This window comes from Neophocaena asiaeorientalis, unplaced genomic scaffold, assembly GCF_003031525.2.
Source record: "Neophocaena asiaeorientalis asiaeorientalis breed wild unplaced genomic scaffold, Neophocaena_asiaeorientalis_V1.1 scaffold543, whole genome shotgun sequence".
Lineage (NCBI taxonomy): Eukaryota > Metazoa > Chordata > Mammalia > Artiodactyla > Phocoenidae > Neophocaena > Neophocaena asiaeorientalis.
In genome coordinates, this window is record NW_020173671.1 from 186,281 (window position 1) to 205,912 (window position 19,632).

The 19,632-nt window shown below is 51.8% G+C and overlaps 2 protein-coding genes across 3 annotated transcripts; both read left to right on the forward strand.

The window, feature by feature from the left end:
• Positions 1–233: 233 nt before the first annotated feature.
• On the forward strand, positions 234–4,654 carry SHBG (sex hormone binding globulin). The gene is made up of 8 exons (XM_024748408.1): positions 234–341; positions 507–598; positions 1,712–1,901; positions 2,813–2,974; positions 3,210–3,369; positions 3,486–3,622; positions 4,022–4,229; positions 4,482–4,654. Exons 1-8 carry the CDS (start codon positions 234–236, stop codon positions 4,652–4,654), a joined length of 1,230 nt encoding a protein of 409 aa, XP_024604176.1.
• Positions 4,655–11,762: 7,108 nt separating this feature from the next.
• On the forward strand, positions 11,763–18,351 carry ATP1B2 (ATPase Na+/K+ transporting subunit beta 2). Of its 2 annotated transcripts, none has more exons than XM_024748485.1 (7): positions 11,763–12,358; positions 14,134–14,262; positions 14,977–15,081; positions 15,226–15,362; positions 15,600–15,656; positions 16,437–16,535; positions 16,643–18,351. In XM_024748485.1, exons 1-7 carry the CDS (start codon positions 12,247–12,249, stop codon positions 16,805–16,807), a joined length of 804 nt encoding a protein of 267 aa, XP_024604253.1. In that variant the 5' UTR covers positions 11,763–12,246; the 3' UTR covers positions 16,808–18,351. The 2 variants fall into 2 exon arrangements, with proteins under 2 accessions (XP_024604253.1, XP_024604254.1); XM_024748486.1 differs by having other exon boundaries at positions 14,977–15,079; positions 15,137–15,362.
• Positions 18,352–19,632: the final 1,281 nt, after the last annotated feature.

Here is a 19,632-nt window from a genome sequence, read left to right on the forward strand (position 1 = left end):
GAGGTGTCCTCTCCTAGATCAGAAACTTTCTCAGCAGTGGGGGAGGGTAGTGGAGGAGCTCTGTTCCTCACTCCATTTGTCCTCAGAGGGGCCGTAGGGTCAGTGGCCCTGTCTCCTGCCCCCCTTCTTCCCCCGGGGCAACATTTAACCCTCCACCAACCATGTGCGACGCTGCCTGCCCCCATGCATTCTCCTCAGAGTTGTCTGAGGCACAGAGAGGACCGCGGCTGATTATGGAGAGCGGAGGTCCACCGGCCACATGGCATGGGCTGCCGCTGCTGCTGCTACTGCTGCCTCCCAGCCATGAAGGACGAGCCGTGAGACATACTCTCCCCAGACAGGTGCAGGAGCAGGACAGGGCGCTAAGCCCTGTGTGTGTTTAAGTGAGCTACACTTTAGCTCTGCTCTCTTCCTTTCTTTCCTCCTCTGGCCTTGTAGCAGTGCTTCTCCCTCCAGTCTGTCTCTGGCACGTCTTATTTCAGCTTGTTTATTTTTCTCTCTGGCAGAGGACTCAGGGCCGGCCTGCTCTGCACCTCAGCAATGGCCCTGGACAAGAACCTGTAACCATCATGACCTTTAACCTCACCAAGATCATAAAGTATGGGGTTGACCTAATTCTTTGACCTCACCCTCTCTCCATCAGCTCCTCTCTCTCTCTTTTTTTTTTTTTTTTGCTTTATTTAATTGAAGTATAGTTGATTTACAATGTTGCGTTAGTTTCTGGGGTACAGCAAAGTGATTGAGTTTTATATATATATGTATTTATGATACATGTTATATATATACTTTTTCAGGTTCTTTTGCATTATGGTTTATTACAAGATATTGAATATAGTTTCCTGTGCTGTACAGTAGGACCTTGTTGCTTTTTTTTTTTCCAAAAATATTCTTTATTGAGGTCATTGCTCCTAAAACAGAAGCAAAAAGCAGAGATCAAACTTGGTAGTAAGATGTGATTAAAAAAAAAAAGATGATAAAATATAAGCTGGCACATTTCAAGGAATAAGCAACAGAAGTTGCTTATCTATTTTATATATAGTAGTTTGTATCTGTTAATCCAAACTCCCAATGTATCCCTCCCCACCTTCCCCTTTGGTAGCCATGAGTTTGTTTTTTATGTCTGTGAGTCTGTTTCTGTTTTGCAAATAAGTTCATTTGTATCAGTTTTTAAATTCCACTTGTAATTGATAGCATATGGTATTTTGTCTTTGTCTGATTTACTTCACTTAGTATGATAATCTCTAGGTCCATCCATGTGGCTGCAAATGGCATTGTTTCATTCTTAAATATTTATTTATTTATTTGGCTGTGCTGGGTCTTATTTGCAGCATGTGGGATCTTCGTTGCAGCATTCAGGATCTTTAGTTGCCGCATGTGGGATCTAGTTCCCTGACCAGGGATGGAACCCAGGCCCTCTGCACTGGGAGCTCGGAGTATTAACCACTGGACCACCAAGGAAGTCCTTGTTTCATTCTTTTTCATGGCGGAGTAATATCCCATTGCATATATGTACCACATCTTCTTTATCTATTCATCTATCGATGGACCTTCAGGTTGCTTCCATGTCTTCGCTATTATGAACAGTGCACCAGCCCTGTTCTTTTCCCTGTCTCCCTGTCCTTCTCTCTCCCTGAACTCCACTTCCCTCAACCTCACATCTATGCTCAAAGAGCACACCCCATACCCAGTCTTTCCTTCTGTGTCCTTTCTGAACCTCCTCCTCCTTTGAGTTTCAGACCTGGGATCCAGAGGGAGTGATTTTTTATGGTGATACCAACCCAGAGGATGACTGGTTTGTGCTGGGACTTCGGGATGGCAGGCCTGAGATCCCGCTTCATAATCACTGGGCCCAACTTACAGTGGGTGCTGGACCCCGGCTGGACAATGGGAGGTGGCACCAGGTAAGCCAGATCTGGTCCTGAGGGAGGGGTGTCTTGAGCTGGTGTGAGGAAGGGAATGGAACCAAGTTATTGGGCATCCCTTTACCATTGTCATCTCATTGAATCCACACAAAAGCCCCATGAAATTGCTTTTTTTTTTTTTTTTTTTTGCCACACCTCTTGGCATGCGGGATCTTAGTTCCCTGACCAGAGATCAAACCCGTGCCCCCCGCAGTGGAAGCACAGAGTCTTTTTTTTTTTGATATAATTTTATTTATTTTTTTGGCTGCATTGGGTCTTTGTTGTGGTGTGTGGGCTTCTCGTTGCGGTGGCTTCTCTTTGCAGAGCACGGGCTCTAGGCGTGTGGGCTTCAGTAGTTGTGGCACGCAGGCTCAGTAGTTGTGGCTCGTGGGCTCTAGAGCACAGGCTCAGTAGTTGTGGCACATAAGCTTAGTTTCTCCGAGACATGTGGGATCTTCCCGGACCAGGGATCGAACCCGTGTCCTCTGCATTGGCAGGCAGATTCTGAACCACTGCACAACCAGGGAAGTCCCGGAATTGCAGAGTCTTAACAACTAGACCGCCAGGGAAGTCCCAGAAGTTGCTATTCTTGTCCCCATTTTTTTCAGAAGTGAGTTCTGAGGCTTTGTTAGTATGTAAGTGACAAGTCCAGAGTGAGCTGCGGATGCCAGCTGACTCTTCAAGTACTTGTTCTTTCTGCCATACTAGACTTCCTCTGGTAGGTTCAAGTCTTTTTTCGTAGATGGTTGTTCAGCAGTTAGTTGTGATTTTGGTGTCTTCATGAGAGGAGGTGAGCTCAAGTCCTTCTACTCCGCCATCTTCAGTATGGCATTTTCTAGACTGCCTCTGAAGAAAGTGGTGGAGGCAGGCCCCAGGAACCTCTGATTCTTCTTCTCTTTTTCTTCTTGCAGATGGAAGTGAAGATCCATGCGGATTCTGTGATGGTAGGGCTAGATGGGGAGGAGGTGCTGCATCTGAGACAGGTCTCTGGGCCACTGGCAAACAAACCCCAGCCCATCATGAGGATTGTTCTGGGGGGGCTGCTCTTCCCTGCCTCCAAACTCTGGTTGCAGGTAGCTGCGTCACAGGGGCAGGAACCATGACCAAAGTTCGTAAAGCATTGCTGGCTGGGTGGCCGTGGGGGTCTAAGTCCACACTTCAAGGAGGGGGTATGGGGTGAGAGCTGCATGGGGGAGGCCAAATGCTTGCATCTTGGAGGGGAATAAACAGGGTGGGAGTCTGGGACTGGCGCTCAGATAGCCTGATTCCAGCATCCCCCGCATCTTCCCTTCCCCGCACGGGCTCCAGCTGGTCCCTGCCCTGGATGGCTGCCTGCGCCGGGAAGACTGGCTGGACCAGCAGGCCCAGACCTCAGCATCTGTCCCCACTAGTCTCAGAAGCTGTGCTGTAGAGTCTCAACCTGGGATATTCTTCCCGCCAGGGACTGGTGCAGAATTCAGTCTTGAGGGTAAAGGTTATTTTCCCCTCCATGGCCAGCTCTGTGTCCATTTCCCTCCAGCACTAGCCCCTTCCCTCCATGAATCCCCAGCCTTCAGGCCTCAGGAGGGTCATTTCTCCCCCCAGACATTCCCTGGCCTCATGTAGAGCCCTGGGCCTTCTCCTTGGACCTGGGACTCCAGCTAGCAGCAGGCTCAGGCTACCTCCTTGCCCTTGGGACCCCAGAAAACCCTTTCTGGCTCAGCCTCCACCTCCAAGATCAAGTAAGAGGGAGATGCTGCCTGCATTCAGTAGAGCCTGGGAGCAGTGGGAGAAAAGGGGCTCTAAAATGTCAATATTATGAAAAAATAAAGAAATAAAAATAAAATAAAATGTCAATATTACAATGGTTTAAGGGTTGGGGTGGGCGGGCAGAGACACATATTAAAGCTGCCCACAGCAAACAGTGACTTGTAGTTAGATTATATATTTACCTGGGGAGGGTGTGGTTTTATAGAAGGCCAAGCCAGGAGAGTTAAGGCAGTATGGAGGTGGTGGGAATGGCCAGTAGATAGACTGCATGGCTAAGAGACAGGATTAAGGCAGCCAGGGGTGGGGCACATGGAGCAGATGCAGTTCATTCTTTCCTCCCCCGCTTATGTCCCTTCCCACACACTCTGCAGAAAGTGATGCTGTCTTCTGTGTCAGGGCCAGGGCTGGCGCTGCCCCTCATCTTGGGGATCACTCTTCAGCTGAAGCTGACTGTGTCCAGGGTGGTTTTGAGCCAGGGGACAAAGAAGGAGATCCTTGCTCTGCCTCCCGTGGGCCCTGCCCCCCTCCTCAACCTCTGGGCCCAAACACAGGGGCGTCTCTTCCTGGGGGCTTTGCCAGGTAAGAAAGTGATGTTGAAGTTTCTCAGCACACCATGGGAAACAGCTAAGGGGAGGGGAAGAGGTGGGAAGGGATGCATTTTTAGAGGAAGGAAATCTCTGCGAGGGAAGAGGAGAAGGCCACAAGAAGAGAGAGGATAAGGGGACAGTGGGAGGAAGTGCTTTAAAAATTTAGGTTAGAGGACTGGAAAAGTGGGGAGGAGCTTCTGGACCACGGCCACCCTAATGCCTCCTCCATACTACCTCACTGCAGTAGAGGCCTCTTCTGCATCCTTTTGCTTGGATGGCCTTTGGGCACAAGGCCAGAGGCTGGACATGGACCGGGCCCTGAGCAGAAGCCAGGACATCTGGACTCACAGCTGCCCCCAGAGCCCAGGCAATGGCACTGACACTACCATTAAATCCCCGCCTAAGAACCTCCTTTGAATGTCACTCATTCATTTATTTAACAAATATTTACTGTGCGTCTGCAATGTGCCAGGCACCGTGCTGAGCGTCAGGGTGCACTGATGAACAAAACTTACCCTGCTTCGGGACCTCCCTAGTGCCAGCGGTTAAGACTCCGAGCTCCCAATGCAGGGGGCCTGGATGCGATCCCTCGTCCGGGAACTGAGATCCTGCATGCTGCACATTGCGGCCAAAACAAAGCAAAATGAAAAACTAATCCTGCTTCCTGCCCTCTCTGTGCTTGTGGTCCCCTGGGGGAGGCAGGCATCCATCAAAGACTAACAAGTGAGTGGATAATTGGAAACTCTGATATGCACCATAAAGGAGCAGTCAGGGAACTGAGAAAGCTTGAAGGCCAGTGGCCTTGACCTAGGCTGGGGATCAAGGAGGGATTCCTGAGGAAGTGGTGACTTCTTAGGCTGAGATCCCAGCAACAGCACCCACAGACACACACACCCCAGTTGCGAGTCACTTCCTGGGAGCCAGCAGCCCACCTCCTTCCCCAGCAGCTGCTGCGCCGGGGCTTTAGCTTTGTCCCTCTGGGGCTGGTCCCCAGAAATCTGGAGGGAAGGGAAGAGATGGGATTTTGTTGTCCTTTAGACAGGCCACTGCTATCCAAGAAAGGAGCAGCAGGGGGCGTGAGTGGGTCATAGACAGATGGAGGCCTTTGGGAAAAGGGGTGGAGGCAGCAGGGAGAAAGAAAAGGGGGGGGAGAGCAGAGGGAGAAGGCTGCCTCTATCTCTTCTCATCTCGGCCCACTAACTGCGTTCCCAGATGAATTTGTCTTTACTTCATTAAACAGGAACTGGTTTGTGCTGGTCCCAGCTGGAAAGAACAGACAGAGTCGGGAATATCTCTGCCCTCAAAGAATATATGGTGACTCAGCCTCCAGACCTCTGGAGAATCCTGGCGCCCCATCTCCTTCCTGGGGTACCCTCCTGCCTCAGCCCCCAGCTCCCTGGGAAACTTCATGCCCATCCCCCATCTCCAGACCCCATGGGGATCCCAGTGTCCCAGCTTCCTAGGTTACGAGGATCTTCCTACCAGTAACCCAGGCAACAGGATGAGTCACTCATTGGACCTGCTGTCCCCCTTCTACAAGGATTAGCCAGGACCTAAGTTACCCCAGAGGGTCTCTGGGTTGGAAGACACATCCTAGGCCCCTCCTTGGACCCTCACAATCTCAAGTTTGCAAGTCTATGGCTGCCTCCTTCCAGTCAGAGTGTTTTTCAGGAGAGTCCTCAGCATGTCCAGAGAGCCCAAATTCAACTCTGGTCCCTGGGCAATGTTCAGGGTTAGCCTGGGCCACTTGACTAAGTTCATTCAACTGGTATTTACTGAGCACCTACTGTGTACCAGGCACTGTTCTAGACACTGAGAATGCATTGATGGAAAGGATACACAATCCCTGCGCTTATGAAGTTCACAGTGTAAGAGAGGAGACAGCCAGATGGTCCATAAACAAAAATAAATAAGCAAGGTCATTTCAGATAGTGGTTGTCTCTATAAAGGGAATAAAATCCTGTAGTAGAATCAAGGGTGGTAGGGGAGGGGCAGCATTAGCCAGGTGGTCAGGCAAGGCCTCTCTGAAGCAGTGTCACTTGAGCAGAGACCTGAGTAGAAACCTGAAAAGAAACCAGTCCTATGAGCAAGCCAGTGGGGAGAGAGGCTCATGGGCTTGAACACACCTGGTCCCCACCAAAGGGGTTGTTCTGAGTGGCAACTTCCTGGCCTTGTGTCCCTGAGGAATCTCCCAAGGGCTAGCTTTTCTCTCCTCCCTCTACCCCATCCTGTCCAGGACACTGTGCTCCCAACCTCTCTTTCTCCAGCCTGCCCTAGATTCCAAGATTCCTGATTACCATCCAGAGCTGTCTACACTCTTTCATTAAGACTGACTCTGCTTTTACACAGACTCTGCCAGGCTCCCACCAAGGGCACCTACAATGCCAGCCCAGTGTCCCCTGCCTCTCCCACACCCCTAAAAACCATTCTGGAGCTTGAGAGCATATGCTGTAGGCCCCAAGCCTGGTCTACCCACTCACTCCACCCTGTGTGTTACCTCTCTCTTCCCTTCCCTCCTTCCTTCTCACTCTCTCTCTCTCTCCCTCTTTCTTACTTTCAACTAACATTTATTGGACCCTGACAGTATGCCAAGTACTGTGTTAGGTACTCCATAGGGACTCCAGACATGGATAAGACTTGGTCCTGGCCCTGGAGAACAGGGGTCTGGGGAGAGAGACAGATATGTAAAATGATTTAATAGGGATCTCTTAGGAAGTGCCAGGAACTTGAACAAATGACTAAACCTCTTTATCTTTCAGTTTCCCCATCTACAAAATGGGCAAGTCACCCTACTCAGGGTTGCCAGGAGCGTTTGGTGGAATCATGTAAGTCAGATGTGTAGCACAGTGGCATATAGAAAGTGCTCCCTGTATGAGAGATGTTGCTCTTGTTTATATCATTAGCCTCCTGCATAGTTCTTGAAATATGAGTCTGAGCCTGCCGGGTATGGAAGATAAGGAAGGGTGTGTGATGTGGCTGAACTGGGGGCAGGCTGAGATGGAATGAGGGCAGACTGGGAGGGCTCCTTGGGCCACGGGGTGAGAGGCCTTGTATGTCCTGCTGAGGAGTTGGGGCTTGATCTAGTCAGCGCAGGAACATGTGTTTCTTTCCTTTTTTTTAAATTGTGGTAAAATACACACAACGTAAAATTTACCATCTTAACCAATTTTTTGAGGAATTTAATCAAGATATATTGAATACATGGATGAAATGAAAAGCCAACAGATAAAAAACATTTATATATCAGTTCCAGGTGGCATGTTTTAAAGTCAGGCTAAGTCTTTAACGGTTACAGAATACAAATATATACCTTCATAATATCACACATACCTTCATCACATAAAACAAAGACACTCTAGGCCATTACACAGACCATGATAAATTGCAAGAAAGGAGAGGTGTTATAATAGTAAATTCAAGCCAGTCAGTTTTCCTCAGTCTTTTACCATCTTAACCATTTTTAAGTGTCCAGTTCAGTGGCATTAAGCTTCACAATGTTGTACAACTATCACCACTATCCATCTCCAGAGCTCTTCATCTTGTAACACTGAAAGTCTGTACCCATTAAATAATAACCCGCTACTTTTCCTCCCCCACCCCTGCCCTGCCCCGGCCATATCTGTGTTTCCGAGCTCTCTTCTTTCCTTGCTCTTGTCTCTACAAAGACCCATCTTGCTGGGAACCCAAACAGCTGAGTCCCTGGGATCTGGTTGGTAGGGGGAAGAGAATCATTGGGCACAGACCTAAGACAGGCTCTGGGTATGGGAGAGGGGGTGTGGGAGCTCTCATTCCCTTCCTCCTTTCTGGAGATGCTGGAGGGAGGGCTGGGTTCCAGAAAGAGGTTGGAGGTTTGTAATGGCTCTTTGCCCCTCACTCCTTCCTCAGCCTCTTTCCCTATGAACACCAATGCTGCACGGAGTAGAGTGTCCTTCCCTCCCTAGGCCCAGCCCTCCTCATGCTGACCCTCAGCTTTAGGAGAAGGCATGGAAGGGAGCAACACAGTCTCAGCCTTACCCCAGAACTGCCCTAAGTGTACAGAAGACATTCATTCTTTCTTTTCCAAGTGAGCCTGAGGTACAGGGCAGAGACTGAACCAACAGTCTGGAGGCCATCTGCAGGCCTGTGTTTGCCAGGCTGTGTGTGTTGAGGGTAAGATCCAGGCCTCATCTCTCCAGATCGAGACTGGCCCATTTCCGTGCTGCTTAACTGATGAAGGAAAAGGCGAGTTGCTTCCCTGAGGTTTCTCGTAGAAGGAGCCATTCCATGTTTAAGCCCAATTCAGCAACCAGGCGTTATCTTCGGTAGCTCTGTGGGTTGCTTGGGTATGGAGGATATATAGAAAGCCTTGCTCTGAAAGAGCTTACAGTCTAGCTGAAAAGATAAAATACAAGAGTTTTCAGCCCAGTTGCTCAAGACAAAAACTTAGGCACTAGCCATGGTCATCATTCTACTGCCTAAATAGATTCTGAACCCATCCTCTTGTCTCCATCTGCAAAGCTGCTGCCCTGGTCCAGGCCATCCATATCTCCCACCCAGACTGCTGCAAAGCCCTGCTACCTGGCCTCCTCGCTTCCCATGGTCCACTCTCACACGGCAGCCATGGTGATTTTCATTAAATTTAATCATGTCGATCCATTGCCTAGAATTAAGACTTCCCTGGCGGTCCAGTGGTTAAGACTCAGTGCTTCTGCTGCAGGGGGCATGGGTTCGATGCCTGGTCGGGAAACTAAAATCTCATGTGCTGCACAGTGTGGCCAAACAAACAAACAACAACAAAAAAAACCCGCAGAAAAATCCTGAAATTGTTTCTGTGGTGGTTGGATTAAAATCCAAACTGCTCCCTTTGGCATACAAGGACCTGCATGACTTGGCCTCTGCCTACCTCTCAGATCTCTTGCTGTACCAATCTTGCTGTCCCTCGTTCAAGCCCAGCCTTTGCACTGACCCTTCCCTCCACCTGGAAAGCTCTTCCCCTACATGTCCCTGTGGCTCCTTTGGGTTACTTGGGGCAATTAAAAATTATCTCCTCAGTAAGGCCATCCATGCCCATGCAGGCACTCTGGCACATCACCCTGTTTTATTTTTTTCTTCATAATATTAACATTATTTAATTTGTTTTTACGGTTTATTGGAATGGGAGTCCCAGGAGCACAGGGACCAGAATAGTGCCTGGCTCTAAGCAAATGCTCATTAGGTACACATTGAATGAATGAATGGGAGTCGGGGCTGGACTCTGAAGGGTGGGCAGTCTTCCAGGATGTGGAGATGAAATGGACAAAGGTGTAAAGTCAGGAGTAAGCACAGCCTGTCCCAGGAGTGGCGGGCTCAGCTCCAGCAGAGGACTAGTTGGGGCCTAGTGGCAAAGGAGGTTGGGGATACAGACTGGGTCTAGATATGGAGTACCCTGAGGGTGAGACTGAAGAATCAGGACTGCATCCTGCAGGGTCACAGGAAGCCACTGAAGACCTTTGAGCTGAGGGGTGCCCTAATTAAAACTGTATTTTGAGAAAATTAATCCAGAGTCTGCTGCAGAAGGGACTGAAGTAAGACCAGCTGCATAATTTGTGGGACCCAGTGCAATATGAAAATGTGGAATCCCTTGTTCAAAAAGCAGGAAAAAAGTGCCATTCGGGTACTAAAATATAAAATATTTTCCTTTCTTCCATGGTTCTTCTCTTGACTTTTCATGGTATTTTAAATTTATTTAATGTTATTCTAGATAAAGAAAATAACATTTTGGGGACTTCCCTTGTAGTCCAGTGGTTAAGAATCCACCTTCCAATGCAGGGGACTCAGGGTTCGATCCCTGATCGGGGAACTAAGATCCCACATGCCGCAGGGCAACTAAGCCCACGCGCCGCAACTACTGAGCCTGAGTGTTCTGGAGCCTGCGCGCCACAACCAGAGAGCCTGTGTGCCACAACTAAGAGCTGACGCAGCCAAAATAAATAAATATTTTTTAAAAAGAAAATAACATTTTTAAAGATAAATTTATTTATTTATTTTTGGCTACATTGGGTCTTCATTGCTGCGCGTGGGCTTTCTCTAGTTGTGGCGAGCAGGGGCTACTCTTCATTGCGGTGCGCGGGCTTCTTATTGTGGTGGTTTCTCTTGTTGCGGAGCACGGGCTCTAGGCAGGTGGGCTTCAGTAGTTGTGGCACACGGGCCCTAGAGCGCAGGCTCAGTAGTTGTGAGCACGGGCTTAGTTGCTCCGAGACATGTGGGATCTTCCCGGACCAGGGCTCAAACCTGTGTCCCGTGCATTGACAGGCAGATTCTTAACCACTGTGCCACCAAGGAAGTCCCAGATAATGATTCTTAACAGGAGGTCTTTGGAGGCCCATGTACCTCCCTACTAGACTGTGGGTCTCTGGAGCCCTGTGAGAACCATGACTTTACCTCCCCAGCGCTGGGTTGCACAAGGTCTCTAGTAGGTGCTCAATAAATGTTTGTTGACCCAAATGGGCAAATGAGAAGGGGAGTTCAGACATGGGGGTGGGAGGAGGCAGAACACCTAAGCAGATGGGGCTCCAGGGCTGGGGTCTCAGGGCAGTATTGGGGGCTGGGAATGTGGTGTTGGAAGGTCTTTTTTGTCCCCCTAATATTTACTTGGTCGCGTTAGGTCTTAGTTGTAGCAGGCGGGCTCTTTAGTTACGGCATGCACGTGGGATCTAGTTCCCTGACCAGGGATGGAACCAGGGCCCCCTGCATTGGGAGCGCAGAGTCTTAATCACTGTGCCACCAGCGAAGTCCCTGGAAGGGTTTCATGAGGGATGTGGTGGAAAGGCAGAGAAGCCCCCAGGCTTGGGGAGAACCAGGTGGTGGGAGAAGCGGCAGTGGGACTGGAGAAGGAGGTGTCGGGGGGATTGGTAGCAGCTCCCATAAGGGGAATTTCCCTCCTGTGGTGGCCTCTATTGATCTCTTTGAGGACTGTTCTAGCTTCCAGCCCGGCTGGTGTAGTACCTCAGCTGGTCTCTTCCATCTGTTTTTCTTGATCTCTGGCTCCTTCTCTATTCGTCTCACATTCTGCCCCGTCTCCTGGATCTTAGTCTCTTTCTAACTCCCTGCCTGAGATGGGGCCCCCATCTCAGCATATATCTGTTTTCCTCTCTGTCTTCTGTGTCTCTCGGGGGTTATCTTTCCCTCTACTCCGCCCGGACACGCCCTCTATCCTCTCCACTCACCCAGATCTAGTCCAGTACCTGGAGTGGGGGTAAGGGAGAGACCTCTAGGTCCTGAAGAGGCGTCAGGGGGGCGGGCCCAATCCCTTTCTCCAAATTTGCATATGCATGAAGTCGCCCAGGCCAGCAGCGAGGAGGCGGGGCCTCTTGGGGGGGTGGAAAGGGGGCGGGCACCCCCGGAGCCGCGGAGTATATAGACTGAGCGCCGCGGCTGCCGGCCCCGCACTGCTGAAGAGCGGAGCCTCCGCCCGGGGGACCCCTATCCCTGCCTGTCCCCCACAACTGCGCGTCCCCACCCCACCCCACCCCCGCGGCCGAGCCACCGCAGGTGTGGCGGTCTCCGCTCGGCAGAAGAGCCTTGAACGGTCACCCGACCCTCCTCCACAGCCTCTTTGCATCTCGGATTTCGGGGCGGTCCCCTCCCCCACCTCCCCCTGCCCCTTTGCACCCCGATTTTTTATGCGCTTCTCTCGGGTTTTGCAGCCGTCTATTTTTGCATCCCTTTTCGTTTTGCTTCTGAGAGGTTTGGGGAGTGAAGCTGCGTTCGCACCCCTTCCCCTTTTTATCCTCCCCTGCTCGGACAACCCCCCTTTTCATTGCAGAGGGGGGGGCCTAGGTTCTGTGCATCCTACGCCGCGCCGCCAGCACCCCGCAACGTGTGGCCCTGCGCCCCGGAATTTGCAGCAGCTGCATATCTGAGGGAGGGGTCTCCCTCGCCCCCGCTGCCTTTGCTTCCCGCGCGTTCTGGTGCGTGAGTGTGCTTCACGCGCCGCACCCCGGCTTCTCCGTAGCCCCCGCCCCGCGCGGGACTCGCCCCCCGCCGTCAAGATGGTCATTCAGAAAGAGAAGAAGAGCTGCGGGCAGGTGGTTGAGGAGTGGAAGGAGTTCGTGTGGAACCCGAGGACGCACCAGTTCATGGGCCGCACCGGAACCAGCTGGGGTATGCGGGGCCGGCCGCGCGAGGGGTTGGGGGTCCGCCGGGCGACGCCCCGAGCACACGAGGTCCCGCCGGCGCAGCCCCAGCTCCCTTCCCGGGTCCCCGGCGTCCGGCCCCCCTCCCAGGCTCTGGGCTGGGAGGGCGCCGAATCGCCGGTCTAATCTCCCTGGCTGGCCGCTGCGGAGGCGGAGAAAGTAGGTCACTGCCGCCTTCCCGTCCCCCGCGGAGCCCCCTCGCTCGGGGGGTCGCGGGCTCTGAGCGCGTGTCCGCGCCGCGGCGCTCGCGCTCGCTGTCGGAGTCCGGTCAGCTCCGCACAGTCGCCCCCCCTTCCCCAGAAGAGAGACCCTTCCCTCCCTCTGACTCTCACTAGCTAGCCAGCCCCGTCTATTTTTAGCTCGAGCCCACCCCTTGGACCCTGGGAACGTTCATGAGCGGGCGGGCCTTGGAGAGGTGGGGAGTGTGTTGGAGGGGGTTCTTCACAGCGGAAGTTGTCTGTGTCCTACTACCGGGTGTTTTGGAGCCTTCTGTGGCTGCTTGGCGGGTGGGGGGCTGTTGCGCCGGGGTGACACTGGGAGGTTTTCGGGGCTGGGTGTTCGGCTCAGATGTCGCAGGCGGAGGGAGTGGTCACTAGTGGTGAGACATGTACATCATCCGGCCCAGTGTGTCTCTGGGCTTGCGTGGCTTGGCTCCTTACCCACCCATACCTTGGCGCCACTGGGGAGGCGTGGAGGGAGTTGCATCTGGTTGAGGGTCCCGTGCTGGGCATAGGTGCCAGTGAGGGGTGGAATTCTTCCGAAAGGGATTTTCAAGCTGGGAAGTCGAAGCACAGGAGACATTGTGTGACACAGCTTACAATTCATCCACACTAATTGAACGCGGACCCCATTAGCTCAGCCACTTGGGGCACTTGAGGTGGGTCCGATGCAGTCCTTGCCGCAGGAAACTTGAAGTCCACTCCCTAGGACTGGAGGCATCCACGAGTGCTTGGGAGAATCTGAGAAGGCTTCTTGAGTGAAATGTCTTCTGAGATGGAAGGACTGGGGGTCTGGGCTGGTGGAAACAGCAGGTACTCACACCAGGCTGAGGAGTGACGGAGTGACGTGTCACATCCACCAAGGACCAGCTCTATGCCTGAAAGGCTATTGGAGGTCTGCGTTTACTCCTGCCTCTGCCCTGGGTGCTGTGTGTGAATTGGGGGGTAGGTGACTGTTGGAGGTTCTGGACAGCTGAGACTTTGTAGCTTGGCAGGAGCCTCATTCAAGGTTTGGCTTTTGTGGGGCTCTGAGAGAGATTTTGCTATTTGAGTGTGGACGTCCACGCCCTGAGGGATGGGATAAGAGTTTGGCTGTGAATTGGGGCCAATGCCAGCTTGAAAGTCATCGTGCTAGACAGCTTCAAGCATGAGTACCGATACAGTAGTATCAGATATTGTGCCTTTTCAGGGCCACGAAGGTTGAGGAGTTGAGAACGTAATTTGTGGCAAAATGACTGCGGCCTATACTATGAGTTGTGCCAGCAACAAGAGTTTAGATCTCTTGTGGTCTCCACAAGGTCGGGCTTCACTGTGCTGTGGGATCAGGAAGGGCTGGGAGTCATGGCTGGAAGCCAGACACAACTGCCGCTTTTCAGCTTGTCTCCTTTTGCTTCCAGGGGAAGACTTCCCAAGGCTCTGCGATCCATTCCTGTGCAGAACCTCTGAGTGGGAGAGGGGTGTGTGGGGATAGGTCAGGTCATCGAGGGAGACCTGGAACCTGCTGACCCTGTTTCCTCCTCCTTAGCCTTTATCCTCCTCTTCTACCTCGTCTTCTATGGCTTCCTCACCGCCATGTTCACCCTCACCATGTGGGTGATGCTGCAGACGGTCTCTGATCATACTCCCAAGTACCAGGACCGACTGGCCACACCAGGTGAGTGATGAGGCTCCCCCACCAGCCACTGTAACTGCTCTTGTGCCCCCAGGTATCCAAAAGGAACTCACAGGCTGAGAACTGTCAGCTCTTCTCAGAGGTTCGGTTCTGATGATCCAGTCACCATGTGCGGGGAGTTCTTTTTTTTGTTTTTTTAATTACTTATTTATTTTATTTTTGGCTGCGTTGAGTCTTCATTGCCTACGCAGGCTTTCTCTAGTTGAGGCGAGCAGGGGCTACTCTTCATTGTGGTGTGCGGGGCTTCTCACTGCGGTGGCTTCTCTTGTTGCGGAGCACGGGCTCTAGGCTTGTGGGCTTCAGTAGTTGTGGCACACGGGCCCAGTAGTTGTGGCTCGCAGGCTCTAGAGCACAGGCTCGGTAGTTGTGGCGCACGGGCTTAGTTGCTCTGCGACACGTGGGATCTTCCCAGACCAGGGCTCAAACCCATGTCCCCTGCAATGGCAGGCGGATTCTTAACCACTGCGCCACCAGGGAAGCCCTGGGGAATTCTTGAAGTCTGCCTTCCCATTTCCCACAGCTGAGAGCTCTGTGATCTGGGGAGGTGGCAGATGTTCACAGGAGATCTCCCTCCCGGGAAGACGATCTCGGATCTTCACCTGTCCCTCACCCTGGTGTTCCCTATGTCCATCTTTTTCCCTCTGTGTGTGGTCCCTCATCTTATATATACCCCTCACTCTCGCCTTTGTTGACTAGGCTTGATGATTCGCCCTAAGACTGAGAACCTAGATGTCATTGTCAATGTCAGTGACACTGAAAGCTGGGACCAGCATGTTCAGAAGCTCAACAAATTCCTGGAGCGTGAGTATGGGGCTGGTGATGTGGCTGTGCAGGACCTCGGGGCAGGGGACTGGAGACCCTGGGAGCAGAACATGAGGCCTGTGACTCTCCCCCCAGCCCAAAAGAATGATGTCTGCCTCCCTGGGCGCTATTACGAACAACCAGATAACGGAGTTCTCAACTACCCGAAACGTGCCTGCCAGTTCAACCGGACCCAGCTGGGCGACTGCTCTGGCATTGGGGACCCCACCCACTATGGTTACAGCACAGGACAGCCCTGTGTCTTCATCAAGATGAACCGGGTACTCATGACCTTAGTTCCCAGGGGGAGCGGAGGAGGGAGCTGGGGCTACCATCTGCTGGCAGCTGCTTTATTTTGCTGGGGCTCTTGCGCTTCGGGAGATGTGTAGATATTTGAATGGCTGAGAGAACAAGAGAGATGGGGCCATTGGAGGCTGAGATGGTGGTTGGAAGGCTGGATACTTGTGTCTTTGACAACTTCTTTCTTTAACCCTCACGACTCTCTCTCCTCGCTCCAGGTCATCAACTTCTATGCAGGAGCAAACCAGAGCATGAATGTTACCTGTGTGGGGAAGGTGAGTTTGTTGGGCCTTGTGCACCTGTTTGTCCTTCATGGTTTCCATGTCATTCACTCATCTCTCCCTATCTTCTTTGCTCCCAGAAGCTCCATCACTCTAGGGACAAGGGGGTAAGAGTGGGCTCCAGTATGGCTCAAACTCCAAGGGGCTGCCACCCCTCTTGCTTCTCTCTAGGATGCAGAAGTCTGCTCTTTTGTGTGGATAGACACCCCCTTCCTGACTCCACCCAAAGCCCTGCTTCTGGCTTCCCTCCCTAATCCTTCCATGTTCTCCTCTATTCCCTGACCATGTCTTCTGCTCTCCATCCCATATCTCTCCTATCCCTCAATTCTTTTTAGGTATCTGGTAGCTGCTGATCTGTAAGCACCACCTGCCACCACTAAGTTGTCCTTGGAACCCTGCTCCCCCCACCTCTGTCCTCTCTAGGAACTTCCTGCCCCTCTTTGTTCATCCCCCTCCTTGTTTCCTACTGAGCCCTTACTCATTTATCTGTTCTCTCTTGGCTCTGCTCCAGAAACCGATTTCTGAGGATGGGGTAAGAATTTGGGGTGGGAGGGCAGTAGGAGGCTTCAGGCTCATTAGCGCCCTGGAGGCCTTCCCAGTTTGACGGAAGAGATGGGACACCCGCTCCTGCGCACGCGCGAACACACCAGCCTCCGCGCTCAAGGGATACGGATATGAGACAATAATTTGGGGGTCAAGGAGGAACAAAGGGAAGTCTGGATAGCGTCTGGGTTCCCTCACATGCTCTCCCCCACCCTCCTGCGCCCCCCACAGCGAGATGAAGATGCTGAGAATCTCGGCAACTTCGTCATGTTCCCTGCTAACGGCAGCATCGACCTCATGTACTTCCCCTACTACGGCAAGAAGTTCCACGTAAGTCCCGTGGGAGGCTGGGTGCTGGTTCCTGCAGGGGAGCGGGGCCCTGGGGAGGAGGCCGAGTTGCTGCGGGCCTGGAGCCTCGCTCTCCTCCTCTGGCCCAGGTGAACTACACGCAGCCCCTGGTGGCTGTGAAGTTCCTGAATGTGACCCCCAACGTGGAGGTGAACGTGGAGTGCCGCATCAACGCCGCCAACATCGCCACTGACGATGAGCGCGACAAGTTTGCTGGGCGCGTGGCCTTCAAACTCCGCATCAACAAAACCTGAGGCCCCTTCCTCCCGCCCCCACCTCTTTCCTACGGATGCTTCTGGAATATCCCTGACCCTGCCTGATCCCTCCCTCACCCACCCCAAAGGTATTTTTTATAACAGAGCTCTGGCTTGTCTGAGTCCCTTTTCCTTTACTTCTGAACCCGGCCTGATGTCTGTCGTGATTCCCTGGCTACCCACATTTTCCACCATCTTCTTCCCACCCTAGCTCAGTCAGAGACAGGGAGATGGGACCCCAAGACGGTCACAGAGGAGTTGGGAGCCTTTCTAGGCCTGGAGTAGCTTTGAGCGGGGTGTCCTCACAGCTACCCACCTGTCCCGCCCTCTTATCCCCTGAGAGCTATAGAAAATGCCCACCCACCCACCTACGCACATATCTCATTTCACCCCTTACTTCCACACACTGAGGTGGCGCTCAATTCTGTTTTTTAAAGTGAAGGAGAATTGACTTACAACACTACGTTAGTTCCAGGTGCACAGCATAGGGATTTAATATTTCTGTACGTTAGAGTGGTCACCAGTGTGGCCCTCTATCCCTCATTCCAGCTCAGCTGCTGTCACCTTCCTCTGTCTCCCACACCTTCTGCCTATCTACAACAGTCGCTGTCTCAGTGGCTTTTGACTTGTCTGGCTCCTCTGGCCGGTCTTCTCCATCCCCATTCCCTCCACTGAAAGGGGGGCCGTTTGTAACTGAGGACAAGGTGGCTCTGTGGCCTTTTCCCTCTTTCCTGGCACATCTGGCTTCTCACCCCACGTTGACTACGTGAGCTGGGAATGAGGGTCTGAAGGAGAAGTCCATGTTGGTTCTTGAAAATTCTCTTCTGGTCCCTCCTGTCACCCAACTAGGCACTCAGAGGGGCGGGGTTGACCTAGGCTGAATGTCCACTTTGTTTTTGCCGATGGCTCCCTTCCCCCTGTTCGCGTTCCCAGAATATCCTGCAAGTTCCACTTCCCAGGCGCCCCGGGGGAGGGGCAGCCATTTTGGCTAGGTCCCCAGTGGCCACCTTGGAAACGTCAGCTGGCTATGGGACTATTCCACCTCCTTCCCCTGGGCCCAGATATGCCCCCACCATTCTCTCTCTGGCTTCTCTTAGCAAGTTATCAACTAATCACTAACTCCTTCCTTTTTCTCTGCATGCCAGCCTGAAAATTGCAAATACCTCCTCCATCTAAGGCTCTGAATTTCTTGTCTCCGTCTCCTTCAGACCCCTTTGCCTTCTTAAACAACCCCATAGTGCCCATAGAATGTTAAATGAGGGACTGCCTGTGATCTTGAGTTATAGAGGCATTTTAACTCTTTCTTTTCCCACATCCTTCACTTCCTCCCCTCTGACTTCCTTTTTTTTTGACGCTGCAGCTTCCACATCCCACCCACAGATGGACTCTCCCCTGTTTTTCTCTCGCTGGATCTGAGTCTCTTCCCTTTGGGTCCCCATGTCTTCCTGCACTCCCCTCACCCCACTGGTCTCTCTCTGCAGTTATTTAATGCCTGTGTCAGATCTACTGTAAAAAGAGGATAAAGTACAATAAAATGAGAGCAATTATATATATAAATATATATCATACAGGGAGCCCTGTGTGCAGGTTTTTCCTTTCTGAGCATTTGGAAGAGCCCTGGGAAGGGGGTGGGGGGTGGATTTGGGTGACTCGGGAGTTACCCAGCCCTTGGGGGCCCCCTCCCCAGCTTTGATCTCTTCCATCCAGTGTCCAAGCATCTACCTCCTAGATTGCTCCATCACGTATACTATCTTGAGATCACTCAATACAAGACAGGCAAGAAGCCTACGTCCTTTCCTACAGCAATACTTATAAAGTGCCTACTCTGTGCATTCTAGGCACCAGGAAGACACACTTATGAAAGAGGCAGAGTTCCTGCCCCCAAGGAGCTCCCCAGTTTAACAGGAGAGGGGAGGAGCACACAAGAAACTCTCAAACCAGGTAGACCTAAATGTATTTCCAGGAAGGGGAGAAAGCTGGTGAGGACAAAATTCAGAGTGGTCACCCACTCCCTGTGGGGGCTTCGAAGGGCTTAAAGGATGTGGTGGTTTTAGGGGGAGAGACTAGCATCAGCAAATGCCCAGAGACAGGCGAGGAAAATTGATCAGAAGAAACAGATCTCAAAACAATATGAACCGTAGGAGCCCAGTTTTGTGTGTAAAAAAGTACACACACAAGCGTAGAGAAAAAGGATGGATGAGTCTATACCACAGTGTTGATTGTGGTATTTGTGGATGGCTTTATAGCTAATTTTTATTTTCTTGGGGCTTATTTGTTTTTGTTTGCAATGAGTTCCTCAATATTTGCCTTGAAAAATAACTTTATTATGCATACGCATATATCCACAGTTTTATCATGAATGCATAGTACACACACACACACACACACACACACACACACACACACACACACACACAGAGGGATTGCTGGGTTTTGGTCATTGTTACACCAAAATTAGATCATATTATACACAATTTTGTACATCTCACTGTGTTCACTCAATTTCACCTGGCCTGGTAGAGCTCTAATTTTTTTTTTTAAATGGCTGCATAATATTTTTTTCTATTGGGTCGTTCTTCCCTTGTTAATTTGTTAGAGCTCCCTGACAGTTGTAGATATAAACTGTTTTATGCATTGTAGAATTTGCCCCAATCGATTTTTTCCTTCTTGAGTTTGTGGTTTCTTTTACTGTTAAAAGTGGTTTCTGGGCTTCCCTGGTGGCGCAGTGGTGGAGAGTCCACCTGCCGATGCAGGGGACATGGGTTCGTGCCCCGGTCCGGGAAGATTCCACATGCCACGGAGCGGCTGGGCCCGTGAGCCATGGC